At 44.8% G+C, this 22,824-nt stretch overlaps 1 protein-coding gene across 5 annotated transcripts in view; it reads left to right on the forward strand.

Moving 5' to 3' along the window:
* Positions 1–22,824, forward strand: part of STAT1 (signal transducer and activator of transcription 1) — a 1,428,390-nt gene that overhangs the window by 801,771 nt on the left and 603,795 nt on the right. For all 5 annotated transcript variants that reach the window (XM_069733810.1, XM_069733808.1, XM_069733811.1 and 2 more), the window contains one exon: positions 17,269–17,362. In XM_069733810.1, the coding sequence (XP_069589911.1) occupies positions 17,269–17,362 (94 nt within the window). The remainder of the gene's footprint in view (positions 1–17,268; positions 17,363–22,824) is intronic.

Below are 22,824 nucleotides of genomic sequence, written 5' to 3' on the forward strand. Positions count from 1 at the left end.
TGCCCCCAGTGTGTCCAGCAATCTGCCCCAGTGTGTCCAGCATATTACCCCCATGTTGTCCAGCAATCTGCCCCAGTGTGTCCAGCATATTACCCCCAGTGTGTCCAGCAATCTGCCCCAGTATGTCCCGCACTGCCCCCAGTGTGTCCAGCAATCTGCCCCAGTGTCCAGCATTGCCCCAGTGTGTCCAGCAATCTGCCCCAGTGTATCCAGCATATTTCCCTCAGTGTGTCCAGCATATTACCCCCAGTGTCCAGCATTGCCCCAGTGTGTCCAGCATATTACTCCCAGTGTGTCCAGCAATCTGCACCAGTGTGTCCAGCATATTACCCCCAGTGTGTCCAGCAATCTGCTCCAGTATGTCCAGCACTGCCCCCAGTGTGTCCAGCAATCTGCCCCAGTGTGTCCAGCATATTGCCCCAGTGTGTCCAGTATTGCCCCTGGACAGTGTGTCCAGCAATCTGCCCCAGTGTGTCCAGCATATTACCCCCAGTGTGTCCAGCAATCTGCCCCAGTGTGCCCAGCAATCTGCCCCAGTGTGTCCAGCTTATTACCCCCATTGTGTCCAGCAATCTGCCCTAGTGTGTCCAGCATATTACCCCCAGTGTGTCCAGCATATTACCCCCAGTGTGTCCAGCAATCTGCCCCAGTGTGTCCAGCGTATTACCCCCAATGTGTCCAGCGTATTACCCTTAATGTGTCCAGCATATTACCCCCAGGTTGTCCAGCAATCTGCCCCAGTGTGTCCAGCATATTACCCCCAGTGTGTCCAACAATCTGCCCCAGTATGTCCAGCACTGCCCCCAGTGTGTCCAGCAATCTGCCCAAGTGTCCAGCATTGCCCCAGTGTGTCCAGCAGTCTGCCCCAGTGTGTCCAGCATATTAGCCCCAGTGTGTCCAGCATATTACCCCCAGTGTCCAGCATTGCCCCAGTGTGTCCAGCATATTACCCCCAATGTGTCCAGCAATCTGCCCCAGTGTCCAGCATTGCCCCAGTGTGTCCAGAAATCTGCCCCAGGGTCTCCAGCATTGCCCCAGTGTGTCCAGCATTGCCCCCAGTGTGTCCAGCAATCTGCCCCAGTGTGCACAGCAATCTGCCCCAGTGTGCACAGCAATCTACCCCAGTGTGCACAGCAATCTACCCCAGTGTGCACAGCAATCTGCCCCAGTGTCCAGCATTGCCCCAGCGTGTCCAGCAATCTGCCCCAGTGTCCAGCATTGCCCCAGTGTCCAGAAATCTGCCCCAGGGTCTCCAACATTGCCCCAGTATATCCAGAAATCTGCCCCAGTGTGTCCAGAAATCTGCCCCAGGGTCTCCAGCATTGCCTCAATGTATCCAGAAATCTGCCCCAGGGTCTCCAGTATTGCCCCAGTGTGTCCAGCATTGCCCCAGTGTGTCCAGCAATCTGCCACCAGTGTCCAGCATTGCCCCAGTGTGTCCAGCAATCTGCCCCAGTGTCCAGCATTGCCCTAGTGTGTCCAGAAATCTGCCCCAGGGTCTCCAGCATTGCCCCAGTGTGTCCAGCATTGCCCCCAGTGTGCACAGCAATCTGCCCCAGTGTGCACAGCAATCTGCCTCAGTGTGCACAGCAATCTGCCTCAGTGTGCACAGCAATCTGCCCCAGTGTGCACAGCAATCTGCCCCAGCGTGTCCAGCATTGCCCCAGCGTGTCCAGCAATCTGCCCCAATGTCCAGCATTGCCCCAGTATGTCCAGAAATCTGCCCCAGGGTCTCCAGCATTGCCTCAATGTGTCCAGTAATCTGCCCCAGGGTCTCCAGTATTGCCCCAGTGTGTCCAGCAATCTGCCCCATGGTCTCCTGTATTGCCCCAGTGTGTCCAGCATTCTGCCCCATGGTCTCCAGTATTGCCCCAGTGTGTCCAGCATTCTGCCCCATGGTCTCCAGTTTTGCCCCAGTGTATCCAGCATTCTGCCCCATGGTCTCCAGTATTGCCCCAGTGTGTCCAGCAATCTGCCTCATGGTCTCCAGTATTGCCCCAGTGTGTCCAGCAATCTGCCCCAGGGTCTCCAGCATTGCCCCAGTATGTCCAGAAATCTGCCCCAGTGTGTCCAGAAATCTGCCCCAGGGTCTCCAGCATTGCCTCAATGTGTCCAGAAATCTGCCCCAGGGTCTCCAGTATTGCCCCAGTGTGTCCAGCAATCTGCCCCATGGTCTCCTGTATTGCCCCAGTGTGTCCAGCATTCTGCCCCATGGTCTCCAGTATTGCCCCAGTGTGTCCAGCATTCTGCCCCATGGTCTCCAGTATTGCCCCAGTGTGTCCAGCATTCTGCCCCATGGTCTCCAGTATTGCCCCAGTGTGTCCAGCAATCTGCCTCATGGTCTCCAGTATTGCCCCAGTGTGTCCAGCAATCTGCCCCATAGTCTCCAGTATTGCCCCAGTGTGTCCAGCAATCTGCCTCATGGCCTCCAGTATTGCCCCAGTGTGTCCAGCATTGCCCCCAGACAGAGTCAGACATAAAGAAAAAAAAAGTAAAATCCTCACCTCTCCCGTTCCTAGCGCAGGTCCGCTGCAGTCAGCGTCTCTCCAGCTCTGCAACGCTCAGGACAGAGAGGCTGAGCGGCGCGCACAGTGATGACGTCATTGCACCCTCTGCCCTGAGACGTCGCAGAGTCAGAGGGCGCTGAAGACGCTGCAGCTGCCGCAGGAACCAGGAGAGGTGAGTATTAGAGCAGGGGCCGGGGGGGGGAGCCTGGTCGTGGCGGCGGACGGCGCCGCCCGAAGATTTAAAGGGCCCGTGTCTTTTTTTTTTTTTTTCTTTTCTTCCTCCTCCTGCAGCGCCGGTCGCCCCCCGCATTGTGCCGCCCGGGGCGGCCCGCCCCCCCGCACCCCCCTTCCTACGCCACTGGCCAGCCTTGCTCGCCAGAGTACCAGTGGTGCTCGTTCGCACTCGCCTGCACTTGTTATTAGTGTTCAGTCCCTCAGTGGGATCAGCTGCCACAGCCAGACACCACCCTGGAGTGGTGCCTGGCAGCTACCTGCCAACAAGCCTCACCATCCGAGGCTCCAGTGAACACCAAGGTAGCTGCTTAGTCTCGCCCCTTCCTGGGTAGTCTGGTTTGTGGCACAGTGGGGTCACAATTCCCTAGCTTACGCCACCCAGTCAGGGCGTGACGGTAACATCTCTATTTAGTGATCCAATATAGCAACTCCCCATTGACCACAAAGCACGGAAACCTGGTGTCAGGCCCCTGCTCTTGGGCAACCCCACTTATCACAGTCACATTTTCCCATGCATGTCACAAAGTCAAGTCCTGCATTTGGGCAGTCCAAAAATCCTGCCAGAAACCCCCAGTTCAGGAACTCAGTCTCACTAGTCAGCATCTTGTCCTTGTCACCAAACAGGACACACAATGGGAACTCCATCCATCTCCGACTGTGGTGGGGTTTCGACAGAGTTGGTCTGGCTCCTGTCTGTGTCCTTTGATACCTCCGCCTTTCCCCATACGTCGCAGGAAAGGTTGAAGTCCCTTCCGATTATCACGGGGTGCAACAAACCTTCGACTACCCCGACCTCATGGGACTCCGTACCCTGGCTTGTTTGAACAGACACTCTTTCGACAGGATAGTCTTTTGTGTCCCCATGGATACAGTGTACACCCACATGTTTCGCTGGGGTCAACTGATGGGGAAGTGTGGCCCTTCTAGGGTCATCAAACTCCCTAAGCCTAATTATCCTGTCACTAGCACCCCATTTATTGACAGGGGACATGCCTGCGGTACCTCACTGGGCTGATATCCCACACTGCGGGTGGTGTAGGCATAGTAGGAGCAGCGCCTCCCTAGGTTACAGTCCAGGGGGGGGGCAATATCCATGGTCCCTCACTATTAATATCTGCCCTAAGTGACTATCTTTCCCACTCTGGCGGAGAAAATTGCACAGGAGCCCACGCCAGTTTTTTTTTTGCAATTTAACCCTTTATTTTACCAGCTAGAGCTACCAAATTTTGCACACACACTAATAACATTATTAGTGAGGAATATGTAAAATATAAGGGATATGAAATAGTTTACTGTATGTAAACCATGTCTCATATCCTGTCGGTTTTGGGAAGGAGATAGCAAAAGATGGCAATTGAGTTACCGGCTTTTCTGCTATCTAGCGCTGTATTAAATATAAATATATATATATATATATATATATATATATATATATATATATATACAGTACAGACCAAAGTTTGGACACTCCTTCTCATTTAAAGATTTTTCTGTATTTTCATGACTATGAAAATTGTACATTCACACTGAAGGCATCAAAACTATGAATTAACACATGTGGAATTATATACTTAACAAAAAAGTGTGAAACAACTGAAAATATGTCTTATATTTTAGGTTCTTCAAAGTAGCCACCTTTTGCTTTGATGACTGCTTTGCACACTCTTGGCATTCTCTTGATGAGCTTCAAGAGGTAGTCACCGGGAATGTTCTTCCAACAATCTTGAAGGAGTTCCCAGAGATGCTTAGCACTTGTTGGCATTTTTGCCTTCACTCTGTGCGGTCCAGCTTGCCCCAAACCATCATCTTGCCAGGTCATCTAGTGTAGCACCCCATCACTCTCCTTCTTGGTCAAATAGCCCTTACACAGCCTGGAGGTGTGTTTGGGGTCATGGTCCTGTTGAAAAATAAATGATGGTCCAACTAAACACAAACCGGATGGAATAGAATGCTGCTGCAAGATGGTAGCCATGCTGGTTCAGTATGTCTTCAATTTTGAATAAATCCCCAACAGTGTCACCAGCAAAGCACCCCCACACCATCACACCTCCTCCATGCTTCACGGTGGGAACCAGGCATGTAGAGTCCATCCGTTCACCCCTTCTGCGTCGCACAAAGACACGGTGGTTGGAACCAAAGATCTCAAATTTGGACTCACCAGACCAAAGCACAGATTTCCACTGGTCTAATGTCCATTCCTTCTGATCTTTAGCCCAAACAAGTCTCTTCTGCTTGTTGCCTGTCCTTAGCAGTGGTTTCCTAGCAGCTATTTTACCATGAAGGCCTTCTGCACAAAGTCTCCTCTTAACAGTTGTTGTAGAGATGTGTCTGCTGCTAGAACTTTGTGTTGCATTGACCTGGTCTCTAATCTGAGCTGCTGTTAACCTGCGATTTCTGAGGCTAGTGACCCGGATAAACTTATCCTCCGAAGCAGAGGTGACTCTTGGTCTTTCTTTCCTGGGTCGGTCCTCATGTGAGCCAGTTTCTTTGTAGCGCTTGATGGTTTTTGCCATTGCACTTGGTGACGCTTTCAAAGTTTTCCCAATTTTTCAGACTGACTGACCTTCATTTCTTAAAGTAATGATGGCTACTCGTTTTTCTTTACTTTGCTGCTTTTCTCTTGCCATAAAGCAAATTGTAACAGTCTATTCAGTAGGACTATCAGCTGTGTATCCACCAGACTTCCGCACAACACAACTGATGGTCCCAACACCATTTATAAGACAAGAAATCCCACTTATTAAAACTGACAGGGCACACCTGTGAATTGAAAACCATTCCCGGTGACTACCTCTTGAAGCTCATCAAGATAATGCCAAGAGTGTGCAAAGCAGTCATCAAAGCAAAAGGTGGCTACTTTGAAGAACCTAGAATATAAGACATAATTTCAGTTTCACACTTTTTTGTTAAGTTTGTAATTCCACATGTGTTAATTCATAGTTTTGATGTCTTCAGTGTGAATGTACAAATTTCATAGTCATGAAAATACAGAAAAATCTTTAAATGAGAAGGTGTGTCCAAACTTTGGTCTGTACTGTATATATATATATATATATATATATATATATATATATATATGTCTCCATATACCTTATGTAAACATTTATTTGATCTATTCTATTCTAACCTGTCAGTGTGATTTTACTGTACCCCACACTGAATTACCTACCGGCTTTTCTATAGAACACCGCTGCGTATTTCTCATAAGTCACACTGATGGTCCGTGTGTAATCCATATTTTTCTCGCCCCATAGACTTTTTTGCGCAATACTCTGACAAATGCAGCATGCTGCGATTTTCTACGCCCGTAAAATACAGCCGAGAAATATACAGCAGATAGGAGCTGCCCCATAGAGAATCATTGGTCCGTGTGCAATGTGTTGTTTTTGCGCCTCTCATATGTCCGTAAAACTCTCTAGTGTGACGCCAGCATTATACCCTCTGTTACTTAGGCTGGTTTCACATTTGTGGTTGTGTCCGCAGCGTTTTGAACGCATACATCCGCATGCGTCGTGTATTACTATATTTAACATTAGGGACGCAGGTGCCTGCGATAGGTTGTGTTTTGCCGCATCATCAGTACAGGACCACTGGTTTGGTCAAAATGACGTTAACTAGAAGGTGGCACCTTAAACCACAAAGGCTCTGTGTGCAATTTTGTGACTCACACTGATGCTACACAGTGATCCCATGCCAACTCAAGAAGCTCTTTTTATCCACCAAACTGAAACCAGGACCCTTTTTTAGCCACGTTTTTTTATTATTATGCTTCTTTGTACTTTGTCATCATATTCCGCAGCGCTTTACAGACATTATCATAGCTGTCACTATTACATAGTTTACATAGTTATTAAGGTTGAAGGAAGACTATAAGTCCATCTAGTTCAACCCATAGCCTAACCTAACATGCCCTAACATGTTGATCCAGAGGAAGGCAAAAAAAACTCATGTGGCAAAGAGTAAGCTCCACATTGGGGAAAAAAATTCCTTCCCGACTCCACATACGGCAATCAGACTAGTTCCCTGGATCAACGCCCTATCAAGGAATCTAGTGTATATACCCTGTATCATTATACTTTTCCAGAAAGGTATCCAGTCCCCTCTTAAATTTAAGTAATGAATCACTCATTACAACATCATACGGCAGAGAGTTCCATAGTCTCATTGCTCTTACAGTAAAGAATCCGCGTCTGTTATTATGCTTAAACCTTTTTTCCTCCAAATGCAGAGGATGCCCCCTTGTCCCTGTTTCAGGTCTTTGATTAAAAAGATCATCAGAAAGGTCTTTGTACTGTCCCCTCATATATTTATACATTAAAATAAGATCACCCCTTAGTCTTCGTTTTTCCAAACTAAATAGCCCCAAGTGTAATAACCTTTCTTGGTATTGCAGACCCCCCAGTCCTCTAATAACCTTGGTCGCTCTTCTCTGCACCCGCTCTAGTTCAGCTATGTCTTTCTTATACATCGGAGACCAGAACTGTGCACATTATTCTAAGTGTGGTCGAACTAGTGACTTGTATAGAGGTAAAATTATGTTCTCCTCATGAGCATCTATGCCTCTTTTAATGCATCCCATTATTTTATTTGCCTTTGTAGCAGCTGCCTGACACTGGCCACTGAATATGAGTTTGTCATCCACCCATACACCCAGGTCTTTTTCATTGACGGTTTTGCCCAGAGTTTTAGAATTAAGCACATAATTATACATCTTATTACTTCTACCCAAGTGCATGACCTTACATTTATCCCCATTAAAGCTCATTTGCCATTTATCAGCCCAAGCTTCTAGTTTACATAAACATCCTGTAATATAAAATTGTCCTCCTCTGTATTAATTACCCTGCAGAGTTTAGTGTCATCTGCAAATATTGAAATTCTACTCTGAATGCCCCCTACAAGGTCATTAATAAATATGTTAAAAAGAATAGGGCCCAATACTGACCCCTGTGGTACCCCACTGCTAACCGCTACCCAGTCCGAGTGTGCTCCATTAATAACCACCCTTTGTTTCCTATCCCTGAGCCAGCTCTCAACCCACTTGCACATATTTTCCCCTATCCCCATTATTCTCATTTTATATATCAACCTTTTGTGTGGCACCGTATCAAAAGCTTTTGAAAAGTCCATATACACTACATCCACTGGGTTCCCTTGGTCCAATCCGGAACTTACCTCTTCATAGAAACTGATCAAATTAGTCTGACATGAACGGTCCCTAGTAAATCCGTGCTGATACTGGGTCATGAGGTTATTCATCTTCAGATACTCCAGTATAGCATCCCTTAGAATTCCCTCCAGGATTTTACCCACAGTAGAGGTTAAGCTTACTGGCCGATAATTTCCGAGTTCAGTTTTTGTCCCTTTTTGAATATTGGCACCACATTTGCTATACGCCAGTCCTGTGGTACAGACCCTGTTATTATGGAGTCTCTAAAGATTAAAAATAATGGTCTATCAATGACTGTACTTAATTCCTGCAGTACTCGAGGGTGTATCCCATCCGGGCCCGGAGATTTGTCAATTTTAGTGATTTTTAGATGCCGCCGAACTTCCTGCTGGGTTAAGCCGGTGACATTTAATGACATTTACAGTGGGGCAAAAAAGTATTTAGTCAGTCAGCAATAGTGTAAGTTCCACCACTTAAAAAGATGAGAGGCGTCTGTAATTTACACCATAGGTAGACCTCAACTATGGAAGACAAACTGAGAAAAAAAATCCAGAAAATCACATTGTCTGTTTTTTTAACATTTTATTTGCATATTATGGTGGAAAATAAGTATTTGGTCAGAAACAAACAATCCAGATTTCTGGCTCTCACAGACCTGTAACTTCTTCTTTAAGAGTCTCCTCTGTCCTCCACTCATTACCTGTAGTAATGGCACCTGTTTAAACTTGCTATCAGTATAAAAAGACACCTGTGCACACCCTCAAACAGTCTGACTCCAACTCCACTATGGTGAAGACCAAAGAGCTGTCAAAGGACACCAGAAACAAAATTGTAGCCCTGCACCAGGCTGGGAAGACTGAATCTGCAATAGCCAACCAGCTTGGAGTGAAGAAATCAACAGTGGGAGCAATAATTAGAAAATGGAAGACATACAAGACCACTGATAATCTCCCTCGATCTGGGGCTCCACGCAAAATCCCACCCCGTGGGGTCAGAATGATCACAACAACGGTGAGCAAAAATCCCAGAACCACGCGGGGGGACCTAGTGAATGAACTGCAGAGAGCTGGGACCAATGTAACAAGGCCTACCATAAGTAACACACTACGCCACCATGGACTCAGATCCTGCAGTGCCAGACGTGTCCCACTGCTTAAGCCAGTACATGTCCGACCCCGTCTGAAGTTTGCTAGAGAGCATTTGGATGATCCAGAGGAGTTTTGGGAGAATGTCCTATGGTCTGATGAAACCAAACTGGAACTGTTTGGTAGAAACACAACTTGTTGTGTTTGGAGGAAAAAGAATACTGAGTTGCATCCATCAAACACCATACCTACTGTAAAGCATGGTGGTGGAAACATCATGCTTTGGGGCTGTTTCTCTGCAAAGGGGCCAGGACGACTGATCCGGGTACATGAAAGAATGAATGGGGCCATGTATCGTGAGATTTTGAGTGCAAACCTCCTTCCATCAGCAAGGGCATTGAAGATGAAACGTGGCTGGGTCTTTCAACATGACAATGATCCAAAGCACACCACCAGGGCAACGAAGGAGTGGCTTCGTAAGAAGCATTTCAAGGTCCTTGAGTGGCCTAGCCAGTCTCCAGATCTCAACCCTATAGAAAACCTTTGGAGGGAGTTGAAAGTCCGTGTTGCCAAGCGAAAAGCGAAAAACATCACTGCTCTAGAGGAGATCTGCATGGAGGAATGGGCCAACATACCAACAACAGTGTGTGGCAACCTTGTGAAGACTTACAGAAAACGTTTGACCTCTGTCATTGCCAACAAAGGATATATTACAAAGTATTGAGATGAAATTTTGTTTCTGACCAAATACTTATTTTCCACCATAATATGCAAATAAAATGTTAAAAAAACAGACAATGTGATTTTCTGGATTTTTTTTTCTCAGTTTGTCTCCCATAGTTGAGGTCTACCTATGATGTAAATTACAGACGCCTCTCTTCTTTTTAAGTGGTGGAACTTGCACTATTGCTGACTGACTAAATACTTTTTTGCCCCACTGTAATTGGGAATTTTTATCACTAGTCATTTTGTCTGCCATGGGATTTTCTTGTGTAAATACTGATGAAAAAAAGTCATTTGGCATATTGGCTTTTTCCTCATCCTCATCCACCACTTCACCCAGACTATTTTTAAGGGGGCCAACACTATCATTTTTTAGTTTCTTACTATTTATGTAGTTAAAGAATATTTTAGGATTATTTTTACTCTCTCTGGCAAGGAGTCTCTCTGTCTCAATCTTTGCTGCCTTGATTTGCTTTTTACAGAATTTATTAAATTTTTTGTATTTATTTAATGCCTCCTCACTACCTACTTCCTTTAATTCTGTAAATGCTTTCTTTTTGTCACTTATTGTGCCCCTTACAGCTCTATTTAGCCATATTGGTTTCCTCCTATTTCTAGTATGTTTATTCCCATACGGTATATACTGTGCACAGGTCCTATCCAGGATGCTAATAAACGTCTCCCATTTTCTTTGTGTATTACTATTGGGGCTCACAATCTAAATGCCCTATAAATATGTTGTGACAAGAGTCACAGCAGTAAATACATATACTACTTACTGTAAGTAAAGGGAGGTCAAACAATCTGAGGTCAAGTACAGTCCGGTCACAAGCAAAGGGTCAGTGTCCGGGAATATAATCAAGTCAAGCAGGGTCAGGCACAGAGCACAGAGGCATCAATGTTCCACAGGCAACTAGCAACGATTGACACTGGGGGAAGGAACTAGCATGCTAAAGTAAAAGCCTGATTGAGGAAAATGAACACAGGTGATTGCACCCCAGACCCAGCACAGACTGACAGCCCTGACACAAAGTAAGAAAAAAGACAGAAACAGAGTGGAAGTCGTGAAAGTACCCCTTCTTCAAGGGGGGCCATTTGACCCCCAGGTTTCCCAGGGGCCTGGACCAACCGATCAGCCCTTAGGCTGGTTTCACATTTGCGATTGTGTCCGCAGCGTTTATGCTGCAATTTTACGCATGTGTCGTGTATTCCTATCTTTAACATTAGGGACGCAGGTGCCTGCGATTGGATGCATTTTTCCACGTTTGGAGACACATGCATCATTTCGTTGTCTATGGCTTGGCGTGGTAAACGCTACATGTTGTAATTTCAGGGGCGTGAATTTGACGCCTCGAAACGTATGCAGTTGTTAGCGGAAGGAATGCGGCTAAAAAACGCATTACAGTCTATGAGAACGCATGCGTTCGCAAACACATGCGTTTGTTTGCGTTTGTGAATGCATATGTTTTACCACAGGAAAACATGTCTAGACACTGATTAGCCAACCCCCACATACTAACTGATAAAAGCAGGGAGTAGGCATTTGCAGGTCACCACTCATCAAACTGGATGAAGCTTTGAGACTGGAAAGAACCTTTGAGGAATCTCCACTTTGGACAATGTGAGTATCAAAGTGTCTGTATTTTATTTTTTCTCTCTATATGTCCTAATAATTTCTGTCTCTTTTTTCTTGCTGCATGCATCAGAATACCGTTATCTTCTTCTGAGGAGCAACGTCTTGGGCCTGAACAAGGTGAAAATGACAGTGAAGTGAGTTCTCACCTTTTCAGATTGGTAAGTATTCTCTATCACATCTAGACATGTGATGATTTTTTTTTTCAAAACAGTTCTTCAACTGCGGCAGAGGCCGAGCAGGAGCAGCGTGGACACGGTTGTGTGGCAAGGGGGCGTGTAAGTATACCTGACTGATTGGACTCTGTATCCTGACTTTACTATTCTTGACTGTTCGTTTCTTTACTTTGCTCTTTCTTTAGCTTTTTTCCTCTTGACTCCTTTTTTTTCCTTGACTTAGAATATTCCTGCCTGTTTTCTGTCTCTGTTGTTTTCTTTCTTTTCCTTAAGTTAATGTCTTCCACATTAATGTTTTTTTTTTATTTTCTAGGTTCCAGAATGAGATGAGGACCTCATTGATAACAATATCCTCATTTCCTTGGTCCATGAGTGAGTCCTGTTGTGGGACACCCGGGTTCCGCAGCACTCGGACAACGTGACGATCCGGCGGCTATGGAATGAGGTGGGCCAAGCGATGTGGGATGGCTGGGACAATGCCCCGGCTCGGGTCCGCAAGGCATTTCATAAGTATTGCAATGCTGTGTGATGCAGCAGCGACCTTGGCCGGGATCACACAACTGTGTGTGATGAGAGAAACTCCTAAGAGTTTCTCTCATCACACACAGTTGTATGATCCCGGACAAAAGTGCATTGTCTAACCATTATTTTTATTTTTCAACAGTGCTCAAAGTCAGAATACGTTGGCGTTCGATGAAGGATCACTTCAACAAGGACCTTCCTCAAGAGAGCCGGGTTCCCAGTGATTCTGGAGCAAGGATCAGAAAATATAAGTATCACCGCATGCTGGCATTTTAGAGACCGGTCCTTGCCAAGAGAACATAAGTATTTTTGTGTTGCATTGGATTGTGTTGTATTGCCTAATCTGTATTTTTCAATTCCACAGGAGTTGGCGCTTTTGCTATTATAAATGTTTTGTACTAATGTTTTTTTGTTTTTTGGTTCACAGCACCTGGAGCAACACTCTTTACCCTGGTTCTGGAGCGGTCCTTCATCAAACAGCCACGGACCTGTCCCAGCGATCCAGCAGCGCAGCAGCAAGTGGGCCTGCAACACAGACTGGAGACCAGAAAGCTGCTCTATCAGGTGTTCCCCTGTCCCAGTCCTCTGCCTCTTTTTTGGGGGCTCTTCCCGGCAGCGGCAGAGGGCCTCGGACAGGTCACTCATGCCCGAGTTTTTGCACTTGAGCTCGATCTTTCATGATGGACTCAAGGCGATGGGAGACAGACTGGATCGTGGCTTAAACCGTATGAATACACTTATCCAGGATGTCACCAGAAGCCTTGACCAAGTGAAAGCCGACCTCCAGAGGCCAGCACATCATTTTTTCAATCAAATTGAACAGGGCATGTTGTAACACCTTACTCCTGATCTCCAGCTTAGTGTCATGCAGGCCTGCAATGCTGCTTACATGCAGGCTATGCAGCAGACTCGGTATTTTCAGCAGCCAGTGGTGGCATTTCCACCTGTGCTAACACTGTCATGATTGACCTCAATGCCGAGCTCTGCTGCACACCACTGCACGGCCACCACCATTCCAAGCATTGCCGGACACCACTACAGCGCCACCACCATGCTGAGTGCTGTTGGACAGCCCAACGCCACCACCATGCCAACTGCTGATCCTGCTTGGACATCCTCCACTGCCACCACCATGCAGCCGCAGCACCCGGATCAGGACATGTCCGCCATCACCAGGTCCCAGCTGCAGCAGCAGCACACAGACCCTGGCATGCATTTCACCACCAGCATGCAGCATCAGAAGCTCCCGGACCCTGGAATAGCTTTCACCACCATCAGGATGCAGCAGAAGCACCCGGACCCTGGCATGACCTTCCCCACCACCATGCAGTGGCAGCAGCCGGACCCTGGCATGGCCTTCCCCACCACCACAATGCAGCAGCAGCAGCCAGACCCTGGCATGGCCTTACCCACCACCACAACCATGCAGCAGCACACGGACCATGACCGGTCAGCCACCATGGCCAGGTCGCAAGAAATGAGCCCACTGAGGCTCCCCAGACCGCAGCACTGATCCCAAAAAGGAAAGGGAAAAAGAAAAAGTAGTGGACTATGGCTATCCCTCCCCCCTCACCTCCCAATGTGTCTGTAATGTCAGGTTTGTCTCACCCTTCCAGTGTGTCTCTGCCTTCCCATGCCTCTAGCACCATCCCTGAACTCCCTGACCCCACTAGTTTAATTGCCCCTTCTCCTGCAACCCCTGTGTCGACTTCAACCAGCCAGGCCTCACAGCTACACACACCCCAGTTCTGTCACTGTACCCCAAGCCGGCGCAGTTAATTTTTTTTGGTTAAAATAAATGTTAATAGTTTTTTTGCCCCCAATACTGTTTGTTTATTTGTGTATTCCGCTGCCGGCAACACACACTGTGCACCGCATAAACACACTGCGCTGTACACTTTGTATTTTTGCCACCTCATAGCTCCAGGAGTTATTAAGTAGAACACTGCAGCTTTGTGTGTTTGGTATGGAGCTATGAGTTGTCAAAAACTAATATTACTTGTATTTTCTCCATAATCTCTTCAGTCTGATTAATCTATGTGACGCAGACTGAAGAGACAATGGCAGATAATACAAAGCAGATCTATACTCAACAGGTCATGTGTCATAAACAGTGAGTTCATGTTGCACAAAACTCAGCATCTTGAACTTATTATTTATAACTCCTGACCTGGTGAGTAGAGAACTGCCTTGTATAACCTCCATTTTCTCTTCAGTCTACGTCATCTATTTCACACAAACTGAAGAGACGATGGAGGTCATACAAGGCACATCTACAGTATACTCACCTGGACAGGTGTCAGAAATAGTGCATTCATGAGGCTGGGTTGTGCATCATAAAGTAATTATTTCTTACACATGAACTGGTGAGTATATATCTGTTTTGTATTATACCTCCATTGTCTCTTCAGTCTGCGTGCAATAGATACTGCAGAAGATATTCAGGATGTAATGATGTCAAATACCTTACCACTAACAACATAAGTGGTTTTTAGAGGAAAGACATAGGAGACTCGGTACAGGTATCAAAACACGTTGTTTATTAAAAAAAAATAAATATATATATATATATATATATTAGTAACATTTAAAACATAACTGGTACAGACCCACACCCAACAGCACATTTTACGCAATACTATTTTGGCATGGCACACGTCCGATGTCTGAAATAAAATAGGCAGCAAATTGGTCCCGCATGTGGGCAATTTCAACAGTTGACCTCAGAGGGTGATGTTGGTAATCTGGCATTGGGTTTGCAACTGGTTCATACAGTTCAATGTTGGGTCACTCCTTAGCCATTATGTAATTGTGGAGAACCACACACGCTTTGACAACCTCATCGAGTGTCTCCATTTTTAGATTAATGGCTTTCCCAAGAATGCGCCATTTTGAGACAAGAATCCCAAAGGTACCCTCAACTGAAGATAGTATTCTGCTACAGATGGATCTGGATAAGTTGGAAACTTGGGCTGAAAGGTGGCAGATGAGGTTTAACAATGATAAATGTAAGGTTATACACATGGGAAGAAGGAATCAATATCACCATTACACACTGAATGGGAAACCACTGGGTAAATCTGACAGGGAGAAGGACTTGGGGATCCTAGTTAATGATAAACTTACCTGGAGCAGCCAGTGCCAGGCAGCAGCTGCCAAGGCAAACAGGATCATGGGGTGCATTAAAAGAGGTCTGGATACACATGATGAGAGCATTATACTGCCTCTGTACAAATCCCTAGTTAGACCGCACATGGAGTACTGTGTCCAGTTTTGGGCACCGGTGCTCAGGAAGGATATAATGGAACTAGAGAGAGTACAAAGGAGGGCAACAAAATTAATAAAGGGGATGGGAGAACTACAATACCCAGATAGATTAGCAAAATTAGGATTATTTAGTCTAGAAAAAAGACGACTGAGGGGCGATCTAATAACCATGTATAAGTATATAAGGGGACAATACAAATATCTCGCTGAGGATCTGTTTATACCAAGGAAGGTGACGGGCACAAGGGGGCATTCTTTGCGTCTGGAGGAGAGAAGGTTTTTCCACCAACATAGAAGAGGATTCTTTACTGTTAGGGCAGTGAGAATCTGGAATTGCTTGCCTGAGGAGGTGGTGATGGCGAACTCAGTCGAGGGGTTCAAGAGAGGCCTGGATGTCTTCCTGGAGCAGAACAATATTGTATCATACAATTATTAGGTTCTGTAGAAGGACGTAGATCTGGGGATTTATTATGATGGAATATAGGCTGAACTGGATGGACAAATGTCTTTTTTCGGCCTTACTAACTATGTTACTATGTTACTATGTAACTGTTCTTCGGGCCCTGGTCAGTCTGTAGTTATAAATCCTTTTAGTGTGGTTCAAGTCCCGACTGGAATATGACTTCAGTAGGTTATCACACGTCTGAAAGACCAACCATAAGAAGAGGTCGTGGCCGTGGAAAATTAAATTTTTTGTCATACAAACGTCGGCCCATATCCGAGTTCTTGAAAGTCTGGGACACAGGATACAGTAGCAAACTGTGAAGATTTCAGCAGTACAAGGGTCTACATAAAGATATCCCATAATACCAGCTCACTGTAGTCCCATTGGCGGTGTCTGTTTATCTAGATTTTTCACCTGTTAAATTTTCCACCATGCGCACAGAAAACGCAAACACATGCTAAACGCATAGAAAAGCATGTACACGTTGCATTTGTTTACTGCATGTGTTACCTTATGCGTCTAAAAAACACTGCGTTTGCATGCATTTGCATGCGGTTTATCGTGCGTTTCAGGTTGTGGATTAAACGCTGAGGGCAAATGGGAGACTAGCCTTACAGAATGAGCTGGAACCCAGGAACATTCCTCAGGTCTATACCTAACCCAGTGTACCAGGTATTGAAGGGAATTCCAGACCACTCGTTAATCAATGACCCTTTGTACTTCATATTCCAAGCTTCCCTCAATAGAAACTGGAGGAGGTGGGGGTGAAGATGACAGAACATGGGAAATAAATTCCTTGAACAACGACTTATGGAACACATTAGAAATCCGGAAAGACCTAGGGTGCTTTAACCGGATGGCAGCTGGATTGACCACCTCCGTGCGCTGGGAGCTGCCTCCTCTCCAGTCATTAACGTCAGCGGCGCCTGCTCTGTAAGTTTTTTTTCGGGCATGCACAGTTTGCGCTGCCCTTAGACTCCCATCACATGAAGGGAACTTACAGTGCAGGCAGGAAGTGGAGGCGGCACCCGGCGCACGGAGGGCCTGAGTGATGGCTGGGAGGCGTTTGTGTCCGGAGGGAAAAGACATGCCCCCTGGACAGACTACAGGTACGAGGTACAGGTACGAATAGTTCAGCGTTGGAAGGGACCCCAACTAAAAGAGCCACCTGGGGGGGGGGGGGGGGGGGGGCGGTGACAGGTTCCCTTTAACATAAACTGTGGAATGAAACCCAAATTAGACATACAACACACATTGAGGCATAATTAATGAACCTATCCAATAGGTAGACAGCATGAACATATACTTGCCTTTCTGAACATGTACCAAGATCATCTCAGGGCTTCAAGCTGAATTTTGCACATGGCACATCAATGAACTAACTTTATATTACACGGGTTCATTTAGTATGCATACTTTTCAAGAAATTCTGCATGATAAAGTATGAGGTGAAAATTTTCCATATAATTAAATCATTTTTTAATCTTTTTATTATTGTATTTTAAGGTTCCGGAAATTCAATATTTTAGGCACAAACACAAAAGTAATGAACATGGAGGAATCGACAAATGGATGCTTAGCTGCAGAATTTAGACATTTGGTGAGTTATCTTATGATTCAGAAATTTTGTAAATACTGTTTGGATATTTTCTACAATTTAGAAATTAAAGTGTATCCTGAAGTCCAAAGACCTAGTCATGCTTCCAGTCATTGTGAGATAATTATACTTATGCTTCTCACTCTTAGGGCTCACTCAGTATAATTTTGCTGAGTGTAATGTGAGAAAACATCGCATTGCACTCTGATCAATGTTATTGTGACCAAGCCTTGAGTCAGAGTGGTCAAGGAGTCCAAGGTAGCGTTCCGGGGTCAGAGTACCGAGAGGATAACGGTTCAGAACTGAAGGGGTTAAACAGGCAGAAGGTCAGGATGAAGTCCAAGGTCAGGCAACAGATCAAGCATGCAGAACTCAAGGCACAGGAAAGCACAAACCTCACAGGCTGTATATACGTCCGTCCGGCAGAGTTCTGGGAGACACAGCTCAGTTAAGAAACATGGCATTTAACTGGAATAATGAACACATGGAGACAGCCGACACCTCACAGTCTCGAATTAGATTGCTGAGCTGCGAGCTACCTTGCTGTGTGAATCCTATTACCTGTATGGTCATTTGCACCTGGGCACTTTTTGTATATAATATGCTGCTATAACTCCCCTATTTAGAGCACTTACCTCGCAGCGAGCTGACATAAAAAATCCTTCAGGAATCTATCTCGCTGTGGGGGCACTACTATACGGTCATTTGCACCAGGGCATGTTTTAATATAGTGTGCTGCTATAATTTTCCTATTTAGTGAATATATTTTGCTGTGTCTATACCACTGTTGTCAACGGTCACTTTACTTACATCCCCTTATAGGGATATGCACTGCTTCCACGCTTTTTTATAAAAGAGCCTTTATGTACACATTTTTGTGCTGTGTTTGATTGGTTTTTCCACCAGTTTAGTGTTTACATTTTTTCACATATTTTTATATATGGGTCATATATGACTTATATCCTTTTACATTTTTAATTTTTTTGTCATTTCCTTTTTACATATAAATATATATTTTTACCTTCTTTGGCACAGTGAGTAGTGATATTATACATCATTCTCTTTGAGGAGTTATTTGTATTATATGTTTCTTATATATTTTTTAGGAGTTTCTGGGTACCATACAATATTGTTCCTGCGTTTTGTTTTGTTTTTATTGTTTTAAAAAAAACACATTTTTATATCATATGTACAAATTGCCACTATATTTAATAAAGGCATATTATTGATCCTAACGCTGTATGACTTTCTGGTGATTTCCTATCTTGTGGTGGTTAGCTGCTTTGGTCCCTTTATTTCAGTGGTTTATTCACTGAAAGCTTTCACAGTGCACCCTATTTCTATGAGATATATTCCAAATTTATTGAACTCCTGTATGAGTTAGAATTGTGGTTATAAAATAGGTCTCTGTGTCCTTTTTAACATTAATGACCGGGCCAATTTTTACAATTCTGACCACTGTCCCTTTATGAGGTTATAACTCTGGAACGCTTCAACGGATCTTGGCGATTCTGACACTGTTTTCTCGTGAGATATTGTACTTCATGGTAGTGGTAAAATTTATTCGATATAACTTGCGTTTATTTGAGAAAAAAATGGAAATTTGGCGAAAATTTTGAAAATTTTGCAATTTTCCAATTTTGAATTTTTATGCCCTTAAATCACAGAGATATGTCGTGCAAAATACTTAATAAGTAACATTTCCCACATGTCTACTTTACATCAGCACAATTTTGGAACCAAAATTTTTTTTTGTTAGGGAGTTATAAGGGTTAAAAGTTGACCAGCAATTTCTCATTTTTACAACACCATTTTTTTTAGGGACCACATCTCATTTGAAGTCATTTTGAGGGGTCTATATGATAGAAAATACCCAAGTGTGACACCATTCTAAAAACTGCACCCCTCAAGGTGCTCAAAACCATATTCAAGAAGTTTATTAACCCTTCAGGTGCTTTACAGGAATTTTTGGAATGTGTAAATAAAAATGAACATTTAACTTTTTTTCACACAAAATTTATTTCAGCTCCAATTTGTTTTATTTTACCAAGGGTAACAGGAGAAAATGGACCCCGAAAGTTGTTGTACAATTTGTCCTGAGTACGTTGATACCCCATATGTGGGGGTAAACCACTGTTTGGGAGCATGGCAGAGATCGGAAGGAAAGGAGCGCCATTTGACTTTTCAATGCAAAATTGACTGAAATTGAGATGGGACACCATGGTGCGTTTGGAGAGCCCCTGATGTGCCTAAACATTGAAACCCCCCACAAGTGACACCACTTTGGAAAGTAGACCCATTAAGGAACTTATCTAGATGTGTGGTGAGCACTTTGACCCACCAAGTGCTTCATAGAAGTTTATAATGCAGAGCCGTAAAAATAAAAAATAATTTTTTCACAAAAATGATCTTTTTGCCCCCAATTTTTTGTTTTCCCAAGTGTTAGAGAAGAAATTAGACAACAAACGTTGTTGTGCAAATTGTCCTGAGTACGCTGATTCCCCATATGTGAGTGTAAACCATTGTTTGGGCGCATGGCAGAGCTCGGAAGGGAAGGAGCGCTGTTTGACTTTTCAATGCAAAATTGACTAGAATTGAGATGGGACGCCATGTTGCGTTTGGAGAGCCCTTGATGTGCCTAAACATTGAAACCACCCACACTTGACACCATTTTGGAAAGTAGACCCCCTAAGGAACTTATCTAGATGTGTTTTGAGAGCTTTGAACCCCCAATTGTTTCACTGCAGTTTACAACGCAAAGCCGTGAAAATAAAAAAATCTTATTTTTCCCACAAAAATGATTTTTAGCCCCCCAAATTTTTATTTTCCCAAGGATAACAAGAGAACTTGGACCCAAAAAGTTGTTGTCCAATTTGTCCCGAGTACGCTGATACCCCATGTGTTGGGGTAAACCCCTGTTTGGGCGCACCGGAGAGCTCGGAAGGGAAGGAGCACTGTTTTACTTTTTCAACGCAGAATTGGCTGGAATTGAGATCGGACGCCATGTCGCGTTTGGAGAGCCCCTGATGTGCCTGAACAGTGGAAACTCCCCAATTCTACCTGAAACCCTAATCCAACAACACCCCTAACCCTAATCCCAATGGTAACCCTAACCACACCCCTAACCCTGACACACCCCTAATTCTAATCCCAACCCTAATCCCAACCGTAAGTGTAACCCAAACCCTAACCCTATCTTTAGCCCCAACCCTAACCCTAACTTTAGCCCCAACCCTAACTTTAGCCCCAACCCTAACCCTAACTTTAGCTCCAACCCTAGCCCTAACCCTAGCCCCAACCCTAGCCATAGCCCCAACCCTAGCCCCAACCTTAACCCTAGCCCCAACCCTAGCCCCAACCCTAGCCCTAACCCTAGCCCCAACCCTAGCCCCAACCCTAACCCTAGCCCTAACCCTAGCCCTAATGGGAAAATGGAAATAAATACATTTTTTTTTTTTTATTATTTTTCCCTAACTAAGGGGGTGATGAAGGGGGGGTTTGATTTACTTTTATTGCATTTTTTTATATCGGATTTTTATTATTGGCAGCTGTCACACACTAAAAGACGCTTTTTTATAGCAAAAAAGTTTTTGCGTCTCCACATTTTGAGACCTATAATTTTTCCATATTTTAGTCCACAGAGTCATCTGAGGTCTTGTTTTTTGCGGGACGAGTTGACGTTTTTATTGGTAACATTTTTGGACACGTGACAGTTTTTGATCACTTTTTATTCCGATTTTTGTGAGGCAGAATTACCAAAAACCAGCTATTTTTGCCCCCAATTACCAAAAACCAGCTATTTTTGCCCCCAATTTTTTGTTTTCCCAAGGGTAAGAGAAGAAATTAGACCACAAAAGTTGTTGTGCAATTTGTCCTGAGTACGCTGATTCCCCATATGTGAGTGTAAACCATTGTTTGGGCACATGGCAGAGCTCGGAAGGGAAGGAGCGCCGTTTGACTTTTCAATGCAAAATTGACTGGAATTGAGATGGGATGCCATGTTGCGTTTGGAGAGCCCCTGATGTGCCTAAACATTGAAACCCCCCACAAGTGACACCAGTTTGGAAAGTAGACCCCTTGAGGAACTTATCTAGATGTGTTTTGAGAGCTTTGAACCCCCAAGTGTTTCACTACAGTTTATAACGTAGAGCCGTGAAAATAAAAATTCTTTTTTTTTTCACAAAAATGATTTTTTAGTCCCCAGTTTTGTATTTTCACAAGGGTAACAGGATAAATTGGACCCCAAAAGTTGTTGTCCAATTTGTCCTGAGTACGCTGATACCCCATATGTGGGGGGGAACCACTGTTTGGGTGCATGGCAGAGCTCGGAAGGGAAGGAGCGCCATTTGGAATACAGACTTAGATGGATTGGTCTGCAGGCGTCACATTGCATTTGCAGAGCCCCTGATGTACCCAAACAGTACAAACCCCCCACAAGTGACCCCATATTGGAAACTAGACCTCCCAAGGAACTTATCTAGATGTGTTGTGAGAACTTTGAACCCCCAAGTGTTTCACTGCAGTTTACAACGCAGAGCCGTGAAAATAAAAAAATCTTATTTTTCCCACAAAAATGATTTTTAGCCCCCCAAATTTTTATTTTCCCAAGGATAACAAGAGAACTTGGACCCAAAAAGTTGTTGTCCAATTTGTCCCGAGTACGCTGATACCCCATGTGTTGGGGTAAACCCCTGTTTGGGCGCACCGGAGAGCTCGGAAGGGAAGGAGCACTGTTTTACTTTTTCAACGCAGAATTGGCTGGAATTGAGATCGGACGCCATGTCGCGTTTGGAGAGCCCCTGATGTGCCTGAACAGTGGAAACTCCCCAATTCTACCTGAAACCCTAATCCAACAACACCCCTAACCCTAATCCCAATGGTAACCCTAACCACACCCCTAACCCTGACACACCCCTAATTCTAATCCCAACCCTAATCCCAACCGTAAGTGTAATCCAAACCCTAACCCTATCTTTAGCCCCAACCCTAACCCTAACTTTAGCCCCAACCCTAACTTTAGCCCCAACCCTAACCCTAACTTTAGCTCCAACCCTAGCCCTAACCCTAGCCCCAACCCTAGCCATAGCCCCAACCCTAGCCCCAACCCTAGCCCTAACCCTAGCCCCAACCCTAGCCCCAACCCTAGCCCCAACCCTAGCCCTAACCCTAGCCCTAATGGGAAAATGGAAATAAATACATTTTTTAAAAATTTTTATTATTTTTCCCTAACTAAGGGGGTGATGAAGGGGGGGTTTGATTTACTTTTATTGCGTTTTTATTATCGGATTTTTATGATTGGCAGCTGCCACACACTAAAAGATGCTTTTTTTATAGCAAAAAAGTTTTTGCGTCTCCACATTTTGAGACCTATAATTTTTCCATATTTTAGTCCACAGAGTCATCTGAGGTCTTGTTTTTTGCGGGACGAGTTGACGTTTTTATTGGTAACATTTTTGGACACGTGA

This window comes from Ranitomeya imitator, chromosome 7, assembly GCF_032444005.1.
Source record: "Ranitomeya imitator isolate aRanImi1 chromosome 7, aRanImi1.pri, whole genome shotgun sequence".
Taxonomy (NCBI): Eukaryota; Metazoa; Chordata; class Amphibia; order Anura; family Dendrobatidae; genus Ranitomeya; species Ranitomeya imitator.